Below are 26222 nucleotides of genomic sequence, written 5' to 3'. Positions count from 1 at the left end.
TGTAATGAAAGTTATATAATTGGCTTTGGGACCATTATTAAATTTAAAAAAAAAGAGTGTGTGGTACTTGAGCACAAGCACTGCAGTACCACAACAGTGCATCTGATGACTGAGATGGCTACTATTGACTAATGGGCAGGTGGGATATATGTGTGTGTGTATATATATATATATGTACACCCCCCAACACACGCACACACACACACACACACACACACACAGAATTGTTGCACAAAGGGGCAGTTCATTTTCTGGGGGGGATGGAGTGTGACAGCATGAGATTTCATCACAATACTAAGAACAGCATGCAATTTAAAACTTCTGAATTGTTTATTTCTGGCATTTTTCATTTAATATTTTTGGATTGTGGTTGACCACAGGTAACTGAAACTGCAGACCGAAATCACGGATAAGGGGGGACAACTGTATTGTCTTTGGCAGTTTTTGAACTGTATGGCAAAGCTGAAATGTGACAGAGATCATACACTGTTGCACTCTTTTTGTCTCACTGCTATTCTGTGCACTATGAATCCTAGTGATGCTGCAGTTACACCTACACATTGTTTCAAGTACTTTTTATCACCCTACTGCAACATTTTGCTTTTTTATTAGCAGTGTGTACTCATCATGTCAGAGCAAGAAAAGTGGACTTCAGTTGTGCTTTTAAGGCACAGTTGGGTGGGGATTATTTTGTGTCAAATAAGAAAGCAAAGCATTGAATTTACACTATAGATAAGCTAAAGGAATGCAATATACATCCACATTAGCAGACTGTAAGCACTCATTATAATATTCCCACTGACAGCAAAGCAACTGTCAAAAAATTAGGAAATTTCAAACTATTTTATCAGTAGAATTTCCTCATGAAAAAATTAATGAAAATGAGGCTTCAGCCGAAATAAATTTTAAAGTGGCTGTTTGGTTAGCCAAGTAAGGAAAGCTATTTACCAATGGTGATTCAGTTTCATGTTCAGTTGCAGCAGCCAAAAAAATATGTCTAGAAAAAATTAAGTTGTTTAAAACTGCTGGCCAGTGAGAACAATTTCAGAGTTAAAGATATTTGGGAGCAACATCAACAATCAATTAAAAGACAATGCATATGATTTTTAATGGTTTTCCCCGGCTCTTGATGAGTCCACAGATGTTACCAATATGACTAAGTTGTTGACTTGAGGGATCTGGTGGATTTGACATGCCTAAATGATATGCCTCTATGAATAGTCGGTGTGGAACAACTATAGGTGGAAATATTTTCAAAGTTGAGAAGACACTAATTTAATACAGCCTAAAGTGGAATCTGCTAAGTTGTGCTAAAACTTTTGGTGATTAAATGTGTATGGAGGAGAAATGGGCTTAGTTGTAGAAATTTACAAAGCTAGTGAAAATGTGAGGTGTTCACATATTATGGTTATTCATTACTATGTATATACTTTGTGGAAAATACTTTAAGGTGTACATATTATTGAATCATTAGAGTCCACAGTGAGCGTATTTGCTCTCATGGACTTAACTGTTATCAGCCGATGGATTTCTGTCAGAAATAGAATATCTTGACTTTTTTTACTACTACATAGCAGTTGGATGGCTTTGCAATGACATTTAAATAGTGACTTTTTTGAGCTCGAGGTGTTTTTCTGAAAAAGAAAAATTGCCCTCAGCCACTGAATGGCTCTGGAAATTAACTTTCACTATAGTCTAAAGAATGTTTTTTTTTTTTTTTTCATTAATTCAACCTTAAATTACAAAGCAAAACAACATTTATATGCAGAACTTATATGGCAGTAATCATTTGACAACTAACATAGTATGAATTACAAGTAATTTCCAGCTGCTTTATGCACTTTTTTGTTCTTTGAAAAGTTAAAAGAAAGTGGGACCTTCATTCCCAGATTTGCATTAGATGATAATATTTTTTGAGCTCAAAATATAATTCCAGAAAGTTTTTACAAAAGCAGTTTCCATATTTCACAATTCATTTAGCTGTGCAGTTGAATTGGAAGTGACTCATCTGCAGTATAAAATGTTAAAAGGCAATATCAAAAAAGGAATTTAGCAGAATTGTATAAATTCTTGCCAAGTGACAAATAGGCTAAATTAAAATCATATGCTTGTCAATTAGTCAGTATTTGCTGGTACCAATGTGCACAAAAGCATTTTTAAAGATTAAATATGTAAAATCTCATTACAGATCAGCATTAACACATAAACATTTGCAATCATTTTTAAAGATAGTAGTCTCTAACTTTGGAACCCAATTAAATAAGAGTATCCCCAATAAAGAAATTTAATTCTTCTCATTAGTAGACCTGTATTTAAATTTTTCTTACTAAACTATTACACTGTTTACTTGTATCAATAAAATATTTTGAAAATTTATTTTCTTATTATGTAAGTATCTCCATAATGGTCTCAGTTTTACCTGTTGGCCTAGAAACCCTAAAGTCTCCATTACCTGGCCCTTTACATACATTTTGTTAACATCTGCCATATGTTCACAGAAAGAGAAAGTTGGTTTCCCAGGGAAGCCATCTTCTAGAAAAACAATGAAGATCTGTGTGGTGCAATGATATAAAGTTATTTAAGTAAAAATAAATGTTTAACATCATAGACAGGTTACAGTTTTCTATTGTATATAAATAAATTTATGCTACAGTTCCATAAATGTCTACTTTATTACCTCCTTCAAAACTGATACTTAAAAAAAAAAGGTCACGTTTTCTTGAATTTGTATGTGAGATCTCTGACAACAGTGTAGAGACAAACAATTGTTCTGAACCAAGAGTGTAGTTTAAAAATTTTTGCCTGAATCTCAGCCTTAATTTTTCAGGGAAGAAAACTTTTAACTGATTTGGTTAGTTATCTTTCCCTAGAAATTGTTTTATTCTGGAGTGTTGATTCTTTTTATAAGTTGTCTTATTTAGAGAGAATTTAAGGAAGTTCTAAGTGAGACTAGATATGTGTTAAGTTATTGTCAAATTCTAGGGTCCTCTAAAGAGTTCAAACATCTACATGGGGTATCTACAATTACATAAAGATTTGTGAATATGGTCTGAGGTAACTCGGGAGTTAAGTTATCTGAGCTTATCTGAGCTTGACCTTGAAGAGTGGCTAGAATTGAGGTTTCAGAGTTTTTATATTTGGGAGGGCCGTCCATGTGGAGTGAGAGGAAAGCAGGAAGTAGTCAATGGTATGGTGGGAGATGGTGCTGGATGGGCACGTTGGGCTTGATTATTCAGCTAAGAGCAATAGGCTTTACTGACAAATATTTCCAAGCTTGCCATAGTGCTGGACACTCTGAGGTACTTATTGGATATAAATTGGGGAGCTATTTAAGGAAACTTGAGCAGAGAAATACTCGATAAATACCATATGACAGAGAGTGGCCAGCTGCAGATCATCAGAATAGCAGGATTTGCTAAACACTAGCCAAGGCCTAGTTCTCTAACATGTAGTCCTTTTTTTCTAAGTCCCAGCATTTCCAATGTAACCAAAGTCCTATAAAACTGTAATAGTGTGTCTCTGTAGACACACTTCTACTTTTTAATTTCTTCAGTACTTTAATTTGTGTGTCTAATTTTCTGATTATGTTGAGTGATATGCACATAGAAGTTTTTCACACATTTGTTCTAATAGGTGAATAACTGAAAGTCATAGCTTAGCAGTCCTTTAGAATAAACTGATAGCATGTATAAGTATCTTCCAAAAATCCCGTTACTCAACAATTATTATTTACCTTTTAAGGGAATGTCACTCCAAATGGGGAATATCAGTTGGCATTCTCATCATTTAGATTTCTGTTTCTTTAGTTCCTTGCAGGAGATGGCCGTTATAATACTCATTCTGAAGTGTTTGCGATCTGAGGTTACTTAATGCATTCTAATGGGCTCTTGGTGTATTTTCTTTAAATCAGGTGATGATAGGTCTAGAAAAACTGGGTAAGTTATTAATTTTAAATGGGCTTTATTTTTTACCGTAGGTATCTTAATGCAATTCAGACAATGTGTCCACATATTCTTCGCTATTTGACTACAGCAGTCATAACAAACAAAGATGTTCGAAAACGCCGGCAGGTGCTAAAAGATCTAGTTAAAGTTATTCAACAGGTAAAAACTAAAGTCTTTATTGATTTTTTTAAACCTGCCAAACTTCAGGTTTAACCTTTTTTTTTCTCAAGTAAAGAAAAAACTCTTACTTCTACTCTTACATCTACTCTTACTTCTTAAAGTAAAGGTGTTTTAAAAATAGGAGGAAGGTATACATGAAGAGAGAGGAGCCCAAGACCCCCAAATGGACATTTACTGTCTTTAAGTTCAAGATATACTTATGCTATATGTGGTATGAACACTGCTCTCTGCTAGGTGGATACCTAATATACATTGTATATTAGTGTTGCTCTTAACTCCAAAGAGTGAAGGGGATCTGGAGCCTAGAACCCTTTGTTGGGAGGTAACTACCTACATAATTCTAGAGTAGTGACCTTTACATAGAATACAATAGTAGTAGTTTCCAAGTTGTGCAAAAGTTGCATCCTTATGGGTTCATTTAGTGAGTTTCTCAGCAATAACTGTGGGTTAGGAAGAGAACCTAAATATTTATCTGATAGAAGAATAAGTTCAAAAAGATAATTTCATTCAGTGGGGTATAATTTCATTCACTTGGGTTTCATCCTTTATGAAGGGACCCTCTTTGGCAGTAGAGGAATTTGGGAGCTTTCAAAGTGGTTCTAGGATAAGAATTAGAGAACTTGATCTGGAAGGCATTAAAAGCTGAAAGTATGGCCTGGAATCAGGATATGAGCAATTGCTTTGAGAAGATAAGTGCAAGGAAATTCACTAGAAATTAGTGGTAAGGGAGGAGAAAATAGGAAGATTGGGATAATCTAGGGGCAATCTACTAAACCTTGTTGAATTATATCCAATTTTACCTTTGACTTTATTTTATAGGAGTCTTACACATATAAAGACCCAATTACAGAGTTTGTTGAATGTTTATATGTTAACTTTGACTTCGATGGAGCTCAGAAAAAGCTGAGGGAATGTGAATCTGTAAGTATGAATTTTTACTTATAAATTAATAATATTCTTAAATTTTTGTATATTGTAAGAATTAACCTTGCAGTGTTTTATTAAAGTAATTATATCAGAAAAGGATATTAATTGTTAAGTGGCATATTTTTTAGAAATGTACTCAAGTGAAGACACTTTTAATGCTGCCATGTGTGTATCCCTGTAGTTTTGACAGTTAAACATTGGTTGTATTATAAATTTACACATACACCCATAATTCTGTGTCTTATCCTGAATGAGTAAATATGTGAAATGTTTCATAGCTTATGAGGAAGATTGCTTGGAATTGTATATTACAGCTTGGTTCTCAATTTGTTTTAAAATAGGCCTTTTAAAAAAATATATATATATATTTTTTTTTTGCCCTGGCTGGTGTGGCTCAGTGGAATGAGCAAACCAAAGGGTTTCTGGTTCCGTTCCCAGTCAGGGCACTTGCCTGGGTTGCAGGCCAGGTCCCCAGTAGGGGGCGTGCAAGAGGCAACCACACATTGATATTTCTCTCTCTTTTTCCTTCCCATCGCCTCTGTAAAAATAGATGAATAAAATCTTCTTTTTTTAAGTAAGCCTATTTTTATAATTTTTTACCTGATAATATTTAATGTTTGGTATAATCCAGTCAGGCTAACAGTTTGATTTTTGTAACCACAATGTCTTCTCTTGGTTGGTAGAAACTGAAGTACCTTCAGAGCAATTCAAAAGAGTTAGATTTATGGATTTTTTAAATAAGATGGTTTTCAAGTTTTAAGAATCTAGGAATTTACCTGTTAAATGCATTTATTAAATCCACAAATTACTAGTCATCAATTTTATTTTTGAACCCACATGTTAGCACAGAAATGGGCCAAGTTTGTTGAAGGACTAAGATACTTTTCTAAGCAAGAGAAAATTATCATATAAATATACCTCTGAGACGATTATCAAACATTGGACAAAATTTAAGTTATAATCCAGTGGACTGTGTGTTTATATAGTCATCAATATTATTAACATGTCATACAACATTATTAAATATTTGTGTGTATCTGTTATTCTAAGTATGTAGGCCTTGCTAAGGCAGAAGGGCACTTGGTTGCTGTTCTTGAAATTACAGTGTTCTCTTTTAATTATGTTATCGTCTGTGAAATAGGAGTCACCCCTTGAATTTTTTTCCTTTGTAGATTTTCAGATCTACTTGCTGTCATAGAAACATGCATATGTTTACTCCATTTGTAACTATTTGAAGTGGCTGGAAAAGATACACTGTCTACAGAGCATGTAGGATAAAGGACAGGACAAAGCTACCATGTCACAGGATTGCTCACTGTCATCAGTGGAAGAAGGAAACATTGCAGTTCTTACCTCTTTTTTTGTAGCATTTGTTTACTTAAGTTATTAGAGGCTTCAACATAGTGTGCTAGAAAGTGCTGTGATATAGAACTTGTGACACTAGTTGAGAGAGTTCTAGTGAATAGAAAAATGAGTAAGACACACAAAAGTTTTTGAGTCGAGTGAAAATTGCTTGTCAGGGCCATTGATTTGTTTTTTCTTTTATATTTCATAAACATAGGTGCTTGTGAATGACTTCTTCTTGGTGGCCTGTCTTGAGGATTTTATTGAAAATGCTCGTCTCTTCATATTTGAGACTTTTTGTCGAATTCACCAGTGTATCAGCATTAAGTAAGAACATCCTGATGTGATTAGTGTTTTCTAATTTTAAATTCTTGGAGATTTCCATGTATTGTGAAGTTATACTTTATAGGATTCAAGTTAATTGGATTTTATCTTATTTCCCTTTGCTTTAGAAGAAAAAGGAAATAGTTTGATAGAGCTTTATTAAAAATTCTAACATTTGTTTGAATACTGGGTTGCTACGGACTCAAAAAATACCGGTTTTGGCTTCCGTGAGTGGCACAGCATGATTTTTGAAAATGATAACTTCAAGGCAATATTATGATTCTCAGTTACTTTTTAAGAGTACTAATATGTTGTTATAAAAGAGAAGTATCCAGTTTTAGAATGGTTTTCAACAGAAATTCAAATAAGGATTTAGCCCTTAGTAAATCTGAAATATTGTTGAAAAGACTACATTTGGTAGTCATTTCAGTTAATTGAATTTTGTTTTATTTGATTATATATTTTAATTTTTATATAGTAAACTCTAGTAACATCTTAAAATGTTGAAACATGGAAAAATTATGGTGAATTTTGGTTGAAATGTTCTCTTTTGTGTGAGAAAAGTATTGGGAAAAATATGAAACTCACATAACCCATTAGAAACTAATTATATGTATCAGAATTGAAAAATAACCAGGGAAGTTTGGCCACAGATGAAGTCAAACAGTAAATACTCCATAAATATTTAAAAACTTACTACGTTAATGTTTCCCTCTTAGGAATTGTGTGTAGACCAAAGTTTTTCTTCAGCGACATTTGTTTTTACTAAGGCATCCATACTTGTTTGCTTAATTTTATTGAACTGTAACTGAAGTGGTTATTCAGAGCTAGAAGTATATTGTGATTGTGGGACTTTTCCTGTGGGGATTGAAGCCTTGGCTTCAGTTTTTTTTTTACTACTTTACTATTAGCTAGCAGACGTATAATTTTAAAAACTCTTAAAGAATGTGTGCAAATTGTGAAATACTAGATAGGCGTATCATACCTATGTGTGGGACTCTGGTGGACAATAAATAAATAGCTACCTGAATGCTAGCATTGTCAGGCTTTCTTTTTTTTTTTTAAGATTTATAATCAGGCTTGTGAAAAGGATGCTCATATTTTGGTTTCTATTGTTGAATTTTCCCCCATTTTTTCATTAGAATTTGGTCACTTGGAGTTTTTTTATTTGGGTTTTTTTTTTTTAAGATTTTATTTATTTATTTTTAGAGAGGGAAGAGAGGGAGAAAGAGAGAGAGAGAAACATTAGTATGCGGTTGCTGGGGTCATGGCCTTCAACCCAGGCATGTACCCTGACTGGGAATCGAACCTGCGACACTTTGGTTCGCAGCCCGCGCTCAATCCACTATTTGGGGTTTTTTGTTTTGTTTTGTTTGGGGGGGGCAGGGTTTGCAGATTTTTCTTTTTATATGTTTAGCACCTAGTCTACTTTGTATAGTATAGATGCTCATAAATATTTATGGAATAAATACGTTTCTTTGTATTAGTGAGTTTATGTTTTTGTTTGTGATAATACTTTATCACTTGGTGTATGCTTCTGAGGGCACCATGAGTAAGAAGGTTTGTTCCAAGGTTCCTTTTATTAACTCTGGGACCTTGTATTCATTCTTTTCATTTACTCTGGGATTCAATTTACCCTCTTTATCAGTAAAATAAATAATGTATTTGTACTATCATGAAAGATGTGCAGCTCAAATAAGGCAATATAGTGAGACAGCTTCTATGAAAGTTTATGGCATTATCATTACCTATGAATTTTTAAAACAGTATAGTTTTATTTTTTCTTTTAAAAATTTTATTTTTTAATTATTGTTGGCATATGATAATTAGATTCAGGTGTACAACATAGTATTATGATTAGACATTTATATACCCTATGAGGTGACCACTTTGACAAATCTAGTACCCACCTGACATCATACCATAGTTATTACAATATTACTAACTATATTCCCTATGCTGTACTTTACATTCCTGTGACTGTTTTATAATTGCCAAGTTGTACTTCTTAATTCCTTCACCTTTTTCACACATTCCCCCAATGCTTCTCCCATCTGGTGACCACCTGTTTGTTCTTTGTATCCGTGAGTTTGTTACTTTTTTGTTTGTCTATTTTGTTTTTTAGATTGCATGTGTAAGTGAAATATGGTATTTGTCTTGATCTGTTTATTTCACTTAGCATGATAGGTCCACCTGTGTTGTTGCAAATGGTAAGACTTTATTCTTTTTTGTGGCTGGGCAATATTCCTTTGTGTGTGTGCGTATACCACATTTCTATCCTTTTATCTGTTCATGGACACTTGAGTTGCTTCTCTATCTTAGCTATTTTATTTTATTTTATTTTATTTTTTAAGATTTTATTTATTTATTTCTAGAGAGGGAGAGGGGGAGAGAGAGAGAAAGAGAGAGAGAGAGAGAGAGAGAGAGAAACATCAATGTGCGGTTGCTGGGGGTTATGGCCTGCAACCCAGGCATGTACCCTGGCTGGGAATCAAACCTGGGACACTTTGGTTCCCAGCCCGAGCTCAATCCACTGAGCTACACCAGCCAGGGTCCTATCTTAGCTATTTTAAATAACACTGCAATGAACAGAGAGGTGCATATATCTTTTTGAATTTTGTGTTTTGGGTATTTTCAGATAAATACCCAGAAGTGAGGTCACTGGGTCATATGTTAGTACTATTTTTAATTTTTTGAGGAACTGCCATGCTGTTTTCCATAGTGGCTGCTCCAATTTGCAGTGCTACCAACAACGTGCAAGGGTTTCCTTTTCTCCACATCCTAGCCAGCACTTGTTCGTTGATGTATTGGTGGTAGCCATTCTGACATGTGTTAGGTGATGTCTCATTGTGGTTTTAATTTTTATTTCCCTACTTAAATTAGTGGTGTTGAGTGTCCTTTTATATGTCTGCTGGACATTTGTATGTCCTCCTTAGAGATATGTCTGTTCTGGCCCTGTGCCTATTTTATAACTGGATTGTTTGTTTGTATGTTTGTTTGTTTTGGTGTTGTGAGTTGGATATTAACCCTTCATGGGGTGTATCATTGGTGTATACCTTCTCTGATTTAGTAGGTTGTCTTTTCTAAAGTCCAGAAATTTTCTCTTCCAGTGATAGTATTTCCTTAGTTTGTTTAAACATTTTTGGCTACCTGTGGAATGTTTTACTAACTTAGATGGTTTTGTATACATAGGTTAATGCATTTTCTTTATATATTAGGGAAGACTTTTAGAGCTGGGAAAAATCATAGGGAGCTCTAGTCCAACAACAACTGTCATTGAATCATGGACCATATGCCTTTTCAGTAGAACCTTGATGGGAATGTTTTATTTTTTCATTGTTCAGTATGGTAGCCAGTAGCCACATGTGGCCTTTGAGCACTTTAAATGTGGCTCAGGTTTCAATTTCTAGAACCGTGGTTTTTAAATTGTGTGTATGACTTGTTTTCAAATACAATATTATATGAGTATGTACATTTATGTGCAGTTGACCCTTGAACAACACAAGTTTGAACTGTATGGGTCCACTTATATGCAGGGTTTTTTTCAGTATAGTACTATGAAGGTATTTTCCTTTTGATTTTCTTAATAACATTTTTTCTAGTTTATTGTAAGAGCACAGTATATAATACATATAACATACAGAACGTGTGTTAATCAGTTGTTTATGTTATTGATAAGCGTTTGGTCAGCTCTCTTCTGGGGAGTCAAAAGTTAAACGTAGGTTTTTGTGCAGAGGATTGGCACCCCTAACCTGGCTTCCCCCCTCCCTCACCTCCCCACCGTATTGTTAAGGGTCAGCTGTACATGCATGAGCAGATCAGATCAGAGCTCCTTTACCCTGTGTCTTTATTCAGCTTCCATCCTGGTTGCTAAGGCACCTCTGGAACCCTGGAAACAGTTCTGAAAACGTAGTTCTGAAAACATGGTTCTACAAAACACTGACTCCTCCTTGATTGTAGCTGGGAAACTTAACGCCCAGGCAGTATGCTGTTTAAGTCATCCTTGACGACAGAGCCTTGGGCTGATAGTTCTCTGACATTCATTGCACCTCACTATGAAATCTTATTTTTCATCATGAACAATTGATATTTTTTAAAAGATTTTATTTATTTATTTTTAGAGAGGGAAGGGAGGGAGAAAGAGAGAGAGAAACATCAATGTGTAGTTGCTGGGGGTCATGGCCTGCAACCCAGGCATGTACCCTGACTGGGAGTCGAACCTGCAACACTTTGGTTCACAGCCCATGCTCAATCCACTGAGCTACGCCAGCCAGGGCTAACAATTGATATTTTTAGAAATAATAAATTTAGGTGAATTTGTCATTAGTTTATCACTTGAGCCAGAGGATAAAAATGGAAACCATAAGTCATTTGTTTAACTCTGTGTCTCTGAATCTCTGTTGAGTTTTAGTTTACAGAGTCCGTGAAGGCACCCAAAGTTTCTGAGTCAGATTTTTCTAAGTATGCTATGCTATGATATTTAGTGGGGTTACTGCATTGTAGCTTAAGGATGGTTATTCCAGACACATCCAGGGTTGAAAACCACTGTACGGGTTAACAGTGTTTTAAGTCTATAATTACAACCTGATAAAGTAACGATTGTTCAACCGGTGTGCCGCAATAATTTTTAAAGCGTGCTGTACCTGACTATTTAGTCAGGGCTACTATCTGTTTTCTCTTAGATTGACAAATTAAAAAAAAAAAAAAAAGACAACAGCCAACACAACAATAGCCATGCAGTATGAATGAATCAAAATTATACCTATTTTTTGTCATATCAGCCAAAGAATATATGTATATACATTTGGTGTGCTGCAGAATTTTAGTAGTGTATGTGCACCATGAAATGAAAAAGGTTGAAAATCACTATGCTAGAGTAATGGAGTGAAAAATCAGTGGTTTAATATCTTTAGTATATAAAGAATTAGGAAGCTAGGAGCAGAGCAGAAAGTAACTTCATGTGAAAAAAGAAATATTCTTAGAGCAACAATGAGATCTCAGGTCGTAAGTTTCAAGAAACAGTATTCATTTGGTAGGACTCAGTCCTGGGGGTAGTAGATCTCTTCATGCTTTTAATGGGTTAGGAATATGACTGAAAATAATGTTAATAAGCATTTAAGTTGGAGTTCTAGAAATAGGACAAACATCAAACAACAAGATAGTAATCAACTGAGTTTGTTTTACCTTTAAATGATACATTAAAAAATCATTATCTGCCCTGGCTGGCATAGCTCAGTGGATTGAGCGCGGGCTGCGAACCAAAGCATTGCAGGTTCGATTCCCAGTCAGGGCACATGCCTGGGTTGCAGGCCACGGCCCCCAGCAACCGCACATTAATGATGTGTTCTCTCTCTCTCTCTCTCTCTCTCTCTCTCTCTCTCTCTCTCTCTCTCTCTCTCTCTCTCTCTCCCTCTCTCTCTTTCTCTCTCCCTCCTTTCTCTCTCTAAAAATAAATAAAATCTTTTTAAAAAATCATTATCTAATTTAGAGGTTTTTAAACCTAGCTCTACATCAAAATCATCTGAAGAACTTAACAACCAAACTGAAAAAAATAGATTTTTCTGGCTTCACTAGACTTTCTGTTCAGAACCTCTGGGATCAGGGCTTGAGAATTTGGGTTTAAAACTTCCCAGGTGACTGACTCTTTTGCAGTAAACTTGGGTGAACCATTGCTTTAAATTAGTGATTTGTAGTCCTAACTGTATGTTAGATCAAGTAGGAAATTTTAAAAAATATGTGAGAAAAAAATAACAGATGACTCAACCCAAACCCTAAAAAAGTAAAATATTCCCTGGGGGATGGAGGATCTCGGCATCTGTATTTTTTAAAGCTCCTATGTAATTTTGATACAATTTATTTTGAGATGATTCAATTTTGATAGATTCACAAGCAGTTCTAAGAAGTAGACATTGCCCTGTGTTCTTTATAGTGGTAACTGTAAAGTGATAACATCTTGCAAACTAGCATCACAACCAGCATATTGATATCATTGATACATTCAGATACACAGAACATTTCTGTCATCACAGTAACAGGAGGCGAAGTTTCTGTTTCAGACTATACCCACTTCCCACCACTGCTACCTCTCCTTAACCCCTGGCAACCACTCATCTGTTCTCTATTCCTATTACTTTGTGTTTTTAAGCATATGCAAAATCTTTTGTAAAAGGTAGTGTTCATCTTGATAAGGAGGGTAAATACACTGTGTGTGATAATTATGATACAATTAATAACAGTATAACTAGTACAGTTCAAGAAGAAAATATCACAAATGTGATTGAACAAGTCTTCTGGCCAGGCATTGGGTAGATAAGATAGTAGGGGCACCCACACCATCAGAGCTTAAAATCCAGAGGAAGAAACAGATACTAATAAAGATAAAATTATAAACCATAATAGATGCTTTAAAGAAAAATACAGAGTAATTATAATTAGGACATGATTTGTATATTGGAAAATAAGAGAAGTAATTTGGAATGAAGGTTCATTGAACCCTGATAACTCTCTAAATGGATTATCTTTAAGTCCCAAAGTAGACTGACTTCTTTCCAGTTTATACTACGTAATAATGACAAATTACTCTATTAACTAGTTTATGCTGGCCTATCTCTGTTTGTAATTTAAAGTTATTTGATATTCATTTTTTGTTTTTGGTTTTGGTTTTGTTTTTTTTTAAGCGTGGAAGGGGAAGATTTGTCTCTGGCCTCTTCCTACCATCCTGTGCCCCAACCCTCACTCCAGTGGACAGATTTCAAATGTTAAACGGAATACTATTGTACAACTCATGATTGTTTATTAAGTGACTCTCTCCATTTATGATTTGGAACATTTCTTTGTTGATAGGTTTCTTGACTAAATGGCTGTAGGCACATGTGATAGTCATATCTTTATTAAAATGCATATCAAGAATGTTTTTATTGGTTTATATACAACTGTATAGATTTGTAGGATAAGTTACAAATCTGTTTACCATAGAGTGTGCAACATCTGTCAAAGAAGATTACTGTGGTGGGATTCAATTTAGTATAGCTGAGTAGTTTATCAGATAGGGTGTGTGTCTGAAATTTAAAAGCTGTTCTAGAATAATTCTTGGATCCGTTTTCAATTTTAGATAAAAACAAAGTATGGAAGTAATATTTTGAATGTCTATGATAAACATGTTGGAGCATACATTAATATAATTTCCCAATAGCGGGTTAGTTTTGGCTTTTCACAAAATAATTTGCCAACTGCTCTTGTATTTCTTTAAGTTATGAGTCATTCTACTTTGCTTGTTTTAACATTTTTTTACCTTAATATGTTTCTTAAAGTTCTTATTACCACGTAGCAATTTATATTCATAATTGTACTTCCTAATATTAGAGAGGAATAGAAAGGCACGCATTCAGATAATGGCTTTTCAAAAGCCATTATTGCATTGCTTTAACTATAAAATAATACCCTTTTTGACTAGTGAGATACTACAGAATTCAGTGAAAATTTTAACTTGTCACTCAGCATTAATCATTTCTCAATTTTCTCCTGTTCTTTCTCCTGATCTTACAGTTAAACACAGTCTACACTTAACACTTATATTTAATTAGGTGTCATAGCATACCCTTATTAAGGACTACAGTACTTTGAATAAGCTGTTGGGTTGGCCAGAAAGTTCATTCGTTTTTTTTCTGTACAATGGTTCTAGTAGTGCTCAGTTGTCTTTAACTTTGTTTGAGACAATTTTGTTAGATTGTATTGTGACAGCTGTCATATGAGCATGCATTTTTTAAAACCATCAAAATTTTTATGCAGCCATTTTAATATCACAGATAGAAGAAAATACGCAACATTTTTTGGCATATTATGCTTTATTATTTCAAGGAAGGTAAAAACGCAAGTGAAACAAATAAACAAAAGACTATGCAGTCTATGGAAAAGGTGCTGTGACTAGTCGAACATGTCAAAAGTGGTTTGTGAAGTTTCATGCTGGAGATTTTTTGCTGGATTCCATGGTTGGGTAGATGAAGAAGTCGACAGAGGTCAAATCAAGGCATTAATTGTGAACAATAAATGTTATATACCACTTTTGACACTTTCGATCAGTCATAGCTCCCTCTCCATACACTGCACAAAACTTTTTTTTACGTTTCAGTTCCATTTTTACCTTTTATGAAATAATAAAGCATAATATACCTAAAATGTTACTTTTCTTCCATTTTCAGTATTAAAACGGCTATACAGAAATTCACCAGTTTTTTTTTTTTTTTAAGATTTTATTTATTTATTTTTAGAGAGGGGAGGGAGGGAGAGAGAGGGGGAGAGGGGGAGGGGAGGGGGAAGGGGAGAGGGAGAGGGAGAAAAACATCAATGTGTGATTGCTGGGGGTCATGGCCTGCAACCCAGGCATGTGCCCTGACTGGGAATTGAACCTGCAACACTTTGGTTCACAGCCCGCACTCAATCCACTGAGCTACACCAGCCAGGGCGAAATGCACCAGTTTTGATAAGTATTTTTTTAAATGCACAGTAATGTGACAGCTGTTACAATGCAGTCTAACAAAATTGTTTCAAATGAAGTTAAAGGCAACTAAGCACTGCTGGGGTCATCTTATGGAAAAAACAAACAAACCTTTTGGCCAACCCAGTGTTTGTCCCAGGGATTCCCTTTGCCTTATCTCCTGTTAGCTCAAGTTTCCTGGACATTATAATGTCTTCCTTTTCTTGGTTTACTATTATATTTTGGTAAGACATATCCTTTAATAACTTTATAAGGAAGGGTACTTTGGAGATAAATCTTTTCACATCTAAAAATGTCTATTTTGTTCTCATATTTCACATAAAATATTACAAAGCAGTGTATTCTAGGTTAAAAACTACTTTATTCCAGAATTTTGGAGACGTTCTATTGCATGATTTTCAACCTTTTTCATCTTGTTATAGAAGTCAGAAACCATTTTTATTCCTGATCTTTTATGTGCTTTTGTTTCCCTCTCTAGAAATCTGGAGGATTTTTTTCTTTGTTCACAGTGATAAACCTTAGTATGTATAGGTGCAGTTTAATTCTTCATACTGGATCCTTTTAATTTGGAAACTTGGCCTGTCTAGTTTTGAGAAGTTTTTTTGAATTATTGCTTCAATGATATTTTGTGTGCATATTCAGTGACTATTTTTTCTGGAACTCTTGTTGGTTGGTATTGGACTTCCTGGACTATCCTTTTCTTTTTTTCTCCCGTTTTTCATCTCTGTTTTTGTGCTGCATACTGAGATTTTTTCAGTATCTTCAAACTGTGCTTTTATTTTACTGTAATAAATACTGATGTAATAACTTAAGTTGTATTTACTTAAGTTGTAATAACTTAAGATGTATTTACTGATGGAATAACTTAAGTTTTTACAAGGCTATTAATAGTAGTTTTTATTTTTAGTGAATTATAAATTGACATATAACATTATATTAGTTTCAGGTATACAAAATAATTCTATTTGTTTATATTTTGAAATGACCACAATAAGTAGTTATTAACATTTGTTTAAGGAGTTGATCACACATAGTTAGAATTTTTTGTTCTTCTAATGAGAGCTTTTAAGATCTATCTGGCAACTTTCAAACATATGATAAGGATTATTAACTATAATCATCATGCTGTACATTACATCCCCTTACTTATTTTGTAACTAGAAGTTTGTACCTTTTTACCCATTTTCCCCAACTCTCCACCCCCACCTCTGGCAACCACCATTTGTTCTTTGTATCTTGGAGCTTAGTTTTTGGCTTTTTGTTTTTGTTAGATTCCACACATAAGTGAAATCATATGGCATTTGTTTTTTTTCTGTTTGACTGACTTCACATAGCACAATGCCCTCAAGATCCATACATGTTGCAAATAGAAAGATTTTACTGTTTAATGGCTGAATAATATTCATGTGTGAGTGCGTGCATCTCACATTTTCTTTATTCCATTCATCTATCTGTGGGCACTTAGTGTGCTTCTGTGTCTTGGCTATTGTAAATAATGCTGCAGTGAGCATGCGTGTGCATTTACCATTTATGTCAGGTTTTTTTTGCTTCATTCAGATAAATATCCATAAGCAGAATTGCTGGATCATTTGGTAGTTCGTTTTTTAGTTATTTAAGGAACCTCCATAGTGGTTGCACCAGTTTACTTTTCCAACAGTGTACAGGGATTCCCTTTTGTTCAAATTCTTGCCACACTTGTTATTTCTTGTCTTTTTGATAATAGCCATTTTGTGTAAGATGATATCTCTTAGTTTTGACTTGTTTCCCTGATAATTAAGTATGTTGAGCACTTTTTCACAGATCTTTTGGCTTTCTGTGTGTCTTCTTTGGAAAAATGTCTACCTGGTCCTGTGCCCATTTTTTAAATCAAAGTATTTGAGTTTTTGCTATTGAGTTGTATGAGCTCCTTATATGTATGTTAACCTGCTTGCAATATTTTCTCCCATTTGGTAGATTCTTTTTATTTTGTTGTTACTTTCCTTTGCTCTAAAGAAACTCTCTATTCTGTTCCGTTATGTCTATTTAATGCAAGATCATACTGTTTTGATAACTATAGCTTTGTTATACAATTTGAAATCAGGAAGTGTGATGCCTTCAGCTTTGTTCATCTTTCTCAAAATTGCTTTGACAATTTGAGGTCTTTTGTCATTCCTGTATATTTCTTATTTAACATATTATCTGTCATGTTGTGTCACTTGAGTAGAGAGTTAGTCAATTAAAAGATGAGCATAAGATTTGCACAGAATGTTTAAATGTCTGCTTATACTGCTTATAGACAAGGTTGAGATTTTTAACTCTAAAAATAATTTGGAACTTATTTTTGTGTTTAAAGTCTAGATTGAATTGAATATTTTTCTCAGAAGTTCTGCATTTTGATACATATTGTCTTTTAGCTATTGATAAACAATTAGTTTTAAGTAACACAAGATAAGCATGGTGTAGAGTAGCATAAGGAAACTTTTTGTATTTTAAGCTCTAATAGTATATAACATTTTATTTTGAAATCTTTACTATTTTTGCATAAAATCAATAGAATGTAAGATAAATTGGATTTTTTCCCTAATTTCTTTCACTGTATTTTTCTATTAAAAGAACCTGCTCTACTGCCACATTCTTTAATTCACTCTCAGAGTGATTGGTAGCCTGGATAACTTGATATTTCATTAATAACTTATTTATACTTCAAGGGCCTTATTTCAAGTTTTTCTTTGACTTGATTCAATAAGTAAAGGACCTACAAACAATGCAAAACACTAAATCCCTGAAGTGGAATTATAGGTCAGAACACGTAGACATTTATGGATCTTGATGCATGTTGCCAGATTGCCGCAGCCATATTGAAATAGGAGATTTAGAACATGGATGTAAAGAAATAGAAAGGATGGAGAATTCTAAGTGGAGTTATATAGAATAGAATTTTCTTTATTTTATCTTAATATCTGACCTTAAATATTTTCTTTGATAAGCTGTCCCTAAACCTCCAAGGCTAGAACTGGTAAACCCTTCACAGTTCATGCAGCTCCTTCTACTTTTCATTACACTTAAAATCTTTTATATATTTGAGGAATTGGGTGATTGTTTCCCTACTTCCCAACAGGTGGGGAACAGACTGTATTTTGTCACCAGATCTAACACAGTTCATATTTTGTTGAATAAATGACAAGGAATTGTTTTGGTTTGGCTGGCATATGGTATTTATGAAGGAGAAAAATGGGAGGTTGGAAAGTTAGATTATAGCTCAATTTCAGACAGCCATGAATGAGAAACTTAGAAATTTGAATTGTATTGTTTCAGTAGAGGGCTCTGTTAAAGTTTTGAAAGGTATTTGGGGATAAACTGGTTTGTTGGGTTAGAGCTAACTGACAACTATGTAAAATGGATTAAGGAGATACTCAAGAGGTAGATTAGTTGGAGAACTAGTTCATAGTAATGGAGCCTGAACTAGAGTAGTGATTAGGGTAGGAACCAAACAGTAAATATGTATTCATTGCCTCCTGTGTACTGGCCATTGTGCTAATTGCTGGATATATAGCAATGAAAAAGGAAGCCATTATGCATTGCTCTTGGGTTACATATACAATCTATCATGAAAGCAAATGTTCAACAAAACAACTACAGCTGTTATGAATGCCATAAAAAAATACGGGCTATGAAAGCATGAGACAATTATGTCATGGTTGGGAGAGGTGTCTTGGAAGGCTTCCAAGCTGAGACACAGGTAACAAAATAAAGTTAAGTGAAGAAAAAGTTGGGTGAAGACAGAAGTATCATGTGCAAGAGCCCTGAAGTGTTTAAAAAGAGGACATGTTTAATGAACCAAGAGGCTTAGTATGGGTGGTGGAGAGGAAAGTCTTTCAAGGTGGGAGTAGATTTGGTAAGAAATTTACATAAGAGGCCATTGTTAAAGAGATAATTGATAAGACTTTTCAATTGGAAATGCATAGCAAAAAGAGAAATTTGGTGACCTGGTCTTCAAGACTGAATGTTTGAATATAATTTTAATTACTTAAACAGCCTTCATAAACTGATTTATATTATAATTAAAAGAAAATTCTATAATAGCAACCACTCAAAATTAATAACTTGGGATGATTTTTTTTTTAAGAAGTTTTTTTTTTTTTATGAATCTTCAACTGAGGATATATGTACTGATTTTAGGGTGGCAGGGGGCGAGAGAAACACCAGTCGGTTGCCTCCTGTACGCATCCCAACTGAGGATCTAACCTGCAACCTTTTGGTGTATGGGTTGACACTGACCAACGGCTCTTCTTTTAAAACGTAGAACATATAGAGATCTTGAAAATTGGAGTTTTAAGATACTTAGTTTTGTTTGTGCTTTTCAGAGTAAAATGGCCTTGGCTTACTTTAAAAAGTTGTATTTTGGGAGATGCAGGAGGCATACAAAAGATAAATTGCTATAGGAAGTGATAAAATAATGAGTATGTTTCAGAAAATCTGTTCTTTTACCTTTAGAGTAGCAGCTTCAGGTAAAAGTGTCAGACATTGGCTCACTGCAGCAGTGCAGAAGAGTATGAAATTTACACACCTCTAAAATAAGTTAGGAACCAACAGGAAGCACAAGGGGTTTGTTGGGAAGCCACTGGAAACAACAGCTGCAGGAATTTTTCCTAGTCAGAAAAATGCCTGTTTGTTAAAGTGACACACATCCCCTATTTTTAGTAGCTTGAATAAAATGAGGTTTAATTAGAGAACAGTGATAAAAATAATAAAATGAAATCTGCCCTTGAAATTGAAATAATGCTCATAGATTGAGTATATTTCCTGAGAATGTGTACTTACAAAGAAATTAGTCATAAAAACAACCCAATTTTGCCACATAAATCCAGGGGGTTTTATGGTTGAGTTGGCTCATATTCATCAATGTGATGTTTTTAACTCCAAGCATATTTTAAGGTTAAATTTTAAATGATTTATATCTTCATAGATTTAGTTTGTAATTTAATTTGTAATGATTCTATTGATAACCTAACTTAATTTTGACATTTTGAATGAAATTATATTCTTTCTCAATAAACTTACAAAATAGAGATAGTACAGATTATATTAGTCACATAAAGGTATTTTTATTAACTAGGTAGGTTAGTTACATTTGGGTCAGGAACTCTAAAATTACATAATCATAGGATTGCCAGTATCTTGAATATTTATATTATAATTGGGAATGATTTTGTTACTGATATTCTAGCTGTTTTTATGAAACCAGTGATAATATTAGAAGGCCTGCCAAATGCAGTATCTTCAGTGAAGACAGGAGAAAAGGGGACAGTTAATGTTTGTGTTTAAACATCCATATATGCATGTAGGTCTACTTTATGCTCCTACATACTGTGCATGCGGATGTAGATTCTCTTCCGTCAGCTGACTGGCCTACTATGCATGTATGTATACTACATGCTTTTAGATACTGTACGTGCAAACGTACTCCTCTATCACCTGATTGACCTACTATGCATGTCATGTATGTATACTACTACATGCTTAGATACTGTATGTGCAAACATAGATACACAGAGAGCTTCTATCAACTCTCTGACTGACTGACCTACTAACCTACTACCAGGGCTGGTGCTGGCAATTAGTCCTATTACAATAAGCCCTGAAATGGCCTCTTTTCAACCTGACCATAAATTGAAAAAATTAAATGCAGATTGGTTGATATCAGGTTCTTGGTGTCTGTCACCTTCACCCCTCCCTCATGCTGTATGTGTGCGTGCACAAACGCATACCTGTTTTTTCTTAAATTCAGTGACCATTTAGGTTATACAATGATACACAATGCTAGGGAGTGCTCTCAGAATTTACAACACAAACATACACAGCAGCCTTGAGTGTTAGTTATGCTTTTCAGTATATCTTGCTCCTTGTAGTAGCTTTAATTTCTGTAATCATTATACATTGTAAAACATTTTCTCCCTTCGATTATTATTAGTTGAGCTCCTGATAAGTGTAAGGTACTTTTCTAGAAGCCAGAAGGATTACTAGTATGCAGAATGTGGTGCCCTCCCTTTAAGAATCTTACACTCTGGTTGGTGAAATGGGATATGTCATGCATAAACATGAACAATGCATTTATTAAGAGTTATAATGTTAAAGAGAAATTAGCCCATAAACACCTAAAAATCTGTATGCAGAGTGTGGGTCAAATTTGGACTTAATGCCATTTTTACCTTTTTCATTAGCATGTTGGCAGATAAACTGAATATGACTCCAGAAGAAGCTGAAAGGTGGATTGTAAATTTGATTAGAAATGCACGACTGGATGCCAAAATTGATTCTAAATTAGTGAGTATTTATATTAACTATCCTACATACTCTAGATACCAGTTGCTGGCTATTTTATGCTTTTTCCTTAATATTTATTAAGACATTTCCATTAAAAATTTGTTTCGTTTTAATGTATACTAGTTCTTTGAAGGCAACAGCAACCTCCAATTTTTTTTGTTACTGGGTGAATTTTGTCACCTCTCCACAGTGCATAAAAATACATGCAACAATCATGTATTGTTGTGATGTCATGCTTATGACTTGCCTGGGAAACTTGGTCATTAACATTACAGGATCAATTTTCCTCTGTCTTATTTTAGGGTCATGTCGTTATGGGTAACAATGCAGTCTCACCCTATCAGCAAGTGATTGAAAAGACCAAAAGCCTTTCATTTAGAAGCCAGATGTTGGCCATGAATATTGAGAAGAAACTTAATCAGAATAGTAGGTCAGAGGTAAGAACCACATATTTTCTATTCTGTATGAATTTAGCAACAATGTGACATAATTGTTACATGGACTTGAGAAACATACTAATCGCAGCTATATCTGATTTTGTATTTCTGTTTGTTAAGTATATGATTATTTTGTTTAAGAAATTAATAAACTGAAAAGAATTTTTCTTAGATGTATTACTGGGTTGGCCAAAAAGTCTGTATGGTTTGGTTTTGTTTTTGTCCCCCCCCCCCCATAAAAGACACATTTTTTATTTTCATGAATAGCTGTTGATTTGGATATTTTGAGTTGTTGAGTATCTCTTTGGTAGTCGAACGTTGATCATTCTCAGTTAATGTCTCAATTTGATTGCTGTCAACTTCAGCTGCTCTACCCAACTGTGTAGCATCGTCCAGTGAGAAATCTCCAGCACAAAACTTCATAAACCACTTTTGATACCCTTGATCAGTCACAACACCTTTTCTATACACTGCACAAATCTTTTTCTTTTTTTTTTTTCAGTTGCATTTTTACCTTTCTTGAGATAATAAGGCGTAATATGCCCAAAACATTGTGTTTTTCTTCCATCTCAATATTAAAATGTCTACACAAATATCTACCAGTTTTGATAAGTTTTTTTTTTAATTGCATGTTGATATGACTGCTGGCACAACACAATTTAACAAAGTTTGAATGAAATTACAGACAACTAAGTGCTATCAGAGCCATCTTACGGAAAAACCAAATGAACTTTTTGGCCAACCTAATATAATATTTGCAGTAGTTAAGTAAACGGAAAAAAATTAAGTGTTTCCTAGTTTATTATAACTGTGTTTTTTCCCTTTTACTCTTCCCTTGTGACTTTATTAACTCATTTCCTCAGGGTTTTCAACACAAGATTTTGACACTGGCTGACGATAACCTCCATGTGTGGCGCTTTTTCAAGTGCTTGAAATGTGTATTCTTTTAAATCTAAAGGAACACTTCTGCAGAATATTGATTTTTATTGTATCTATTTTAAATTTTTATTTTATCAGATATATTGAACTATGTCAAAAATACATTTCTCTTTTTAATTGGGATCCTATAATTAGATATTAAAATAACTTGGATGGATTTTTAATTTTGGAATCCCATACCACTTTTAATGCTTTTTAGCCATTGTGTTTATGTGTAACTGGAGGATAGAAAGTTTTTTAGAAGCAGCTGCAGAACATTCAAGGACCTCTTTTGGTTAAGGTTTACAACAGGTTTGTGTCCTTAGAATAATCCTTCAATTTCAAAAGAGAAGGGTGAATTAGGAAATTATTGTCAATGCCTATTCCAACCAAGTCTCGAATAACTGAGCCTGAAAAATAACTCCTATATATAATGGGTTTTTATGTGCTTTAGATAAATTCATATTGATTTTTGGTGTAATATTGGTGCTATTTTCATTGTTATACTTTGTAATTGGTCAAAAATATCAGATGGTATTTGGATGTGTGTATTTCGTCAGGGTGGAACATCTGACCTTTAGTAATTTCAGTGGTTGTTAAAATCTTAGAATGGTTTGGCAGGAATGACGCTAACAGGAAATGTTAATATCACTTTTTTCTGCATTTTTTTCAGAAAATACTTTCTTTTCGCCCTGTTTTTTTTTTAATTTATTTTTTATTTTTTTATTTATTCTAGGCTCCTAACTGGGCAACTCAAGACTCTGGCTTCTATTGAAGAACTGTAAAGAAAAGACCAGAAACAAAAACCTATTAAGGAAAGATGAAACAATAAATCCATTATCATTGTATAAATGGTGACGTACATTTTAGAAACAACATATTGAGTATAAATTTTGGAGAATTGAATAAAATTGGCTATTTCATTATCTTGTGGACTTCTTTGTGTATACAACTTTATGTGTGTTTTTTTGTTGTTTTCTGGTTTTTTTTAGGGAGAAAGGAAGGGGGAGAGAGAGAGAAACATCGTTTTGTTGTTCTACTTATTTATGTATTCATTGGTTGTTTCCTGTAGTGCCCCAACCAGAGATCAAACCTGCAACTTTGGCACATCGGGACAATGCTCTAACCAACTGAGCTACCTGGCCAGGGCTTAACTTTTTATTTTGGAATAATTATAGATTCACAGGAAGTTGCAAAAATAGTATAGAGAGGGCTCATGTAACTTAAGCCTAGTTTCCCCCACTATTTTTACTTTATGTTACTGTGGTACACTATCAGCCAGGGTATTGGCATTGGTACAATGTGTGTGACTCGAACTTTCATCATCATGAAGATCTCCTTCATGTTACCTCTTTGTAGCCACACATACCCCTCACTATCCCCACATACTCTAACCCTTGGGAACCACTAATCTGTTCCTCATCTCTATAATTTTGTTATTACAAGAATGTTATGGAAATGGAATTTTGTGTCACATTTGAAATTAACTTTTTCTACCCATCATAATGCCTTTGATATCTGTCCAAGTCGTCGGACATACCAGTAGTTCCTTCCTTTGTATTGCTAAGTTGTATTCCATGATACTGATGTACCACATGCTTAACCCCATTCTATTGAAGGGTATTTTGGTTTTCATTTTGGGGCTTGCATATAAAGCTGCTGTTTCTTAATTTATTAGAATGGCTCCTTAGTCATTCATTAGGCAACTACAGAGACTAAATAGTCTACATTGAATTTTATAAATGCCTCCTTAAATATTTTAAATATACCCATAGAGTTTACTGCATACTCAAGATATTTAAGAAGTATATTAAAGCCCCAATTGGGACTCCTTTACACAGAGTGGTTTGATTATCTCTTTGGTTTCTTAACTAAAAAGCCAGTCCAAAAACAAATCTGTTTTCAAGGGTGGTACAAAGATAAAAGATATATGTATGTTGTTCTTTAATTTGACATCTGATCAGGCCATCCTCAACGGTCAAGTCTAGAGAATAGGGGCCCGATCTGGCCCTTGTACTGTGGATTCAGACCCCTGGTTTTCAGTGTAGTTCTAAACTGGAACCCAAAGGTACTGGAGTGAGGGGGAGGGTTACTTACTGGTCAGGATAAGCCTAATGCTAATCTTCTATTCATTTGTAACCACTGTTGTGAAAACTCCCAGTTTAGGGGATCATTTGTAGTACAAATGGTCAGGGTTCATGGAGAAATTACCAAAAAGTAGCATATCAGTAACTGCTTAGAAACAGACCCTTCTTACTATGGATCAAAAGTATATAGCTCTATAAAAAAAATAGAGCTTCAGTTACATAAAACTACGTAAAATTGCATACATTACTCAGGCAATGTAGAAATGGGATGGATGTTAAGACGCCTATTTCCCTTTTTACCAGTGAGCAGCCCAAGAACAGAAGTTTTTAGATTCATAATTAGTCTTTGTTTTTTTATCTGAAGACTATATATACCTCAACCAAGCCACTTTCATGGCAAAGCTTTCTAACAGCCAACAGTTAACAGCAGGTCCAACACAATTATTTAATGTGCCTTAGTAGACTATAAAAACTCTAGGGAAATGTGATAGGAAGCTAATACCATTTTCTATGTGTTAGGCATTTTCACATCTCTATCTCTAAACAACCCTAAGGAATCAAACATTTGAGTACCTGGAAAAATACATTACTCATAAAGACACTCAGATGGTTACTTCAGTCATATCTAGTAAATGTTGAAGCAAGGAATTAGAAGCAGTTTTTCAGTTCTATCACACTGCCCCTCCTTCACATCACTATTGCCTTACGAATCCTTCCAGACTAAATTTACAGTGGGTTAAGGGATATATGTTTAGTAAGTTGTAAATAAGGATCTTGATCCCACAAAACTACTCAAGTGTCTTGACATCATTATCTTCAAATGGAGCAAAGGATATTATTTTTGTGTGTGCCAGTATAATCATTGGATGCTAGTGGCCTCACCAACAATACGTTGGAACATACAAAACTTCGATGAACATCTTTAAGTGTTTATGCATTCACAAACGTGTGCTTGTGCTTTTTAAAATAGGAAATGTGCTGAAGAATATATATTCAGTTGAAAAAATAAAGCCTATTCTCATTTACCTAGTATCTTCTACTTCCTAGCCAATTTAAGAAATACAATAGTCCTAGTAATTCTGAAGAGCTTGTGGGCCCCTCACTAGTCATATTTTCCCCTTTACTGCTGGAAGTAACCACTGTCATGGTTTTTGTGTCAATTCCTTTACTTGTATTTATGGTTTTATCCTATAAATGTATTCCTAACAAAAATGTTTAGTTTTACGTGTTTTTAACATGTATTTAGTTGAAATTGTACTTGATA

General features: G+C 34.2%; 1 protein-coding gene across 1 annotated transcript in view; it reads left to right on the top strand.

Moving 5' to 3' along the window:
- EIF3E (eukaryotic translation initiation factor 3 subunit E) overlaps positions 1–23797 on the top strand; it is a 49635-nt gene extending 25838 nt beyond the window's left edge. The window contains exons 8-13 of the mRNA XM_045861594.1: positions 3977–4103; positions 4944–5045; positions 6613–6722; positions 21414–21516; positions 21819–21953; positions 23608–23797. Coding sequence (XP_045717550.1) covers positions 3977–4103; positions 4944–5045; positions 6613–6722; positions 21414–21516; positions 21819–21953; positions 23608–23646 — 616 coding nt within the window. The 3' untranslated portion in view covers positions 23647–23797. The remainder of the gene's footprint in view (positions 1–3976; positions 4104–4943; positions 5046–6612; positions 6723–21413; positions 21517–21818; positions 21954–23607) is intronic.
- Positions 23798–26222: the final 2425 nt, after the last annotated feature.

Source organism: Phyllostomus hastatus, unplaced genomic scaffold (genome assembly GCF_019186645.2).
Source record: "Phyllostomus hastatus isolate PE091 unplaced genomic scaffold, TTU_PhHast_1.1 phas_scaffold_21, whole genome shotgun sequence".
Taxonomy (NCBI): Eukaryota; Metazoa; Chordata; class Mammalia; order Chiroptera; family Phyllostomidae; genus Phyllostomus; species Phyllostomus hastatus.
Note: the sequence above shows the minus strand (reverse complement) of the source record. Positions and strands in the feature narration are given on the sequence as shown.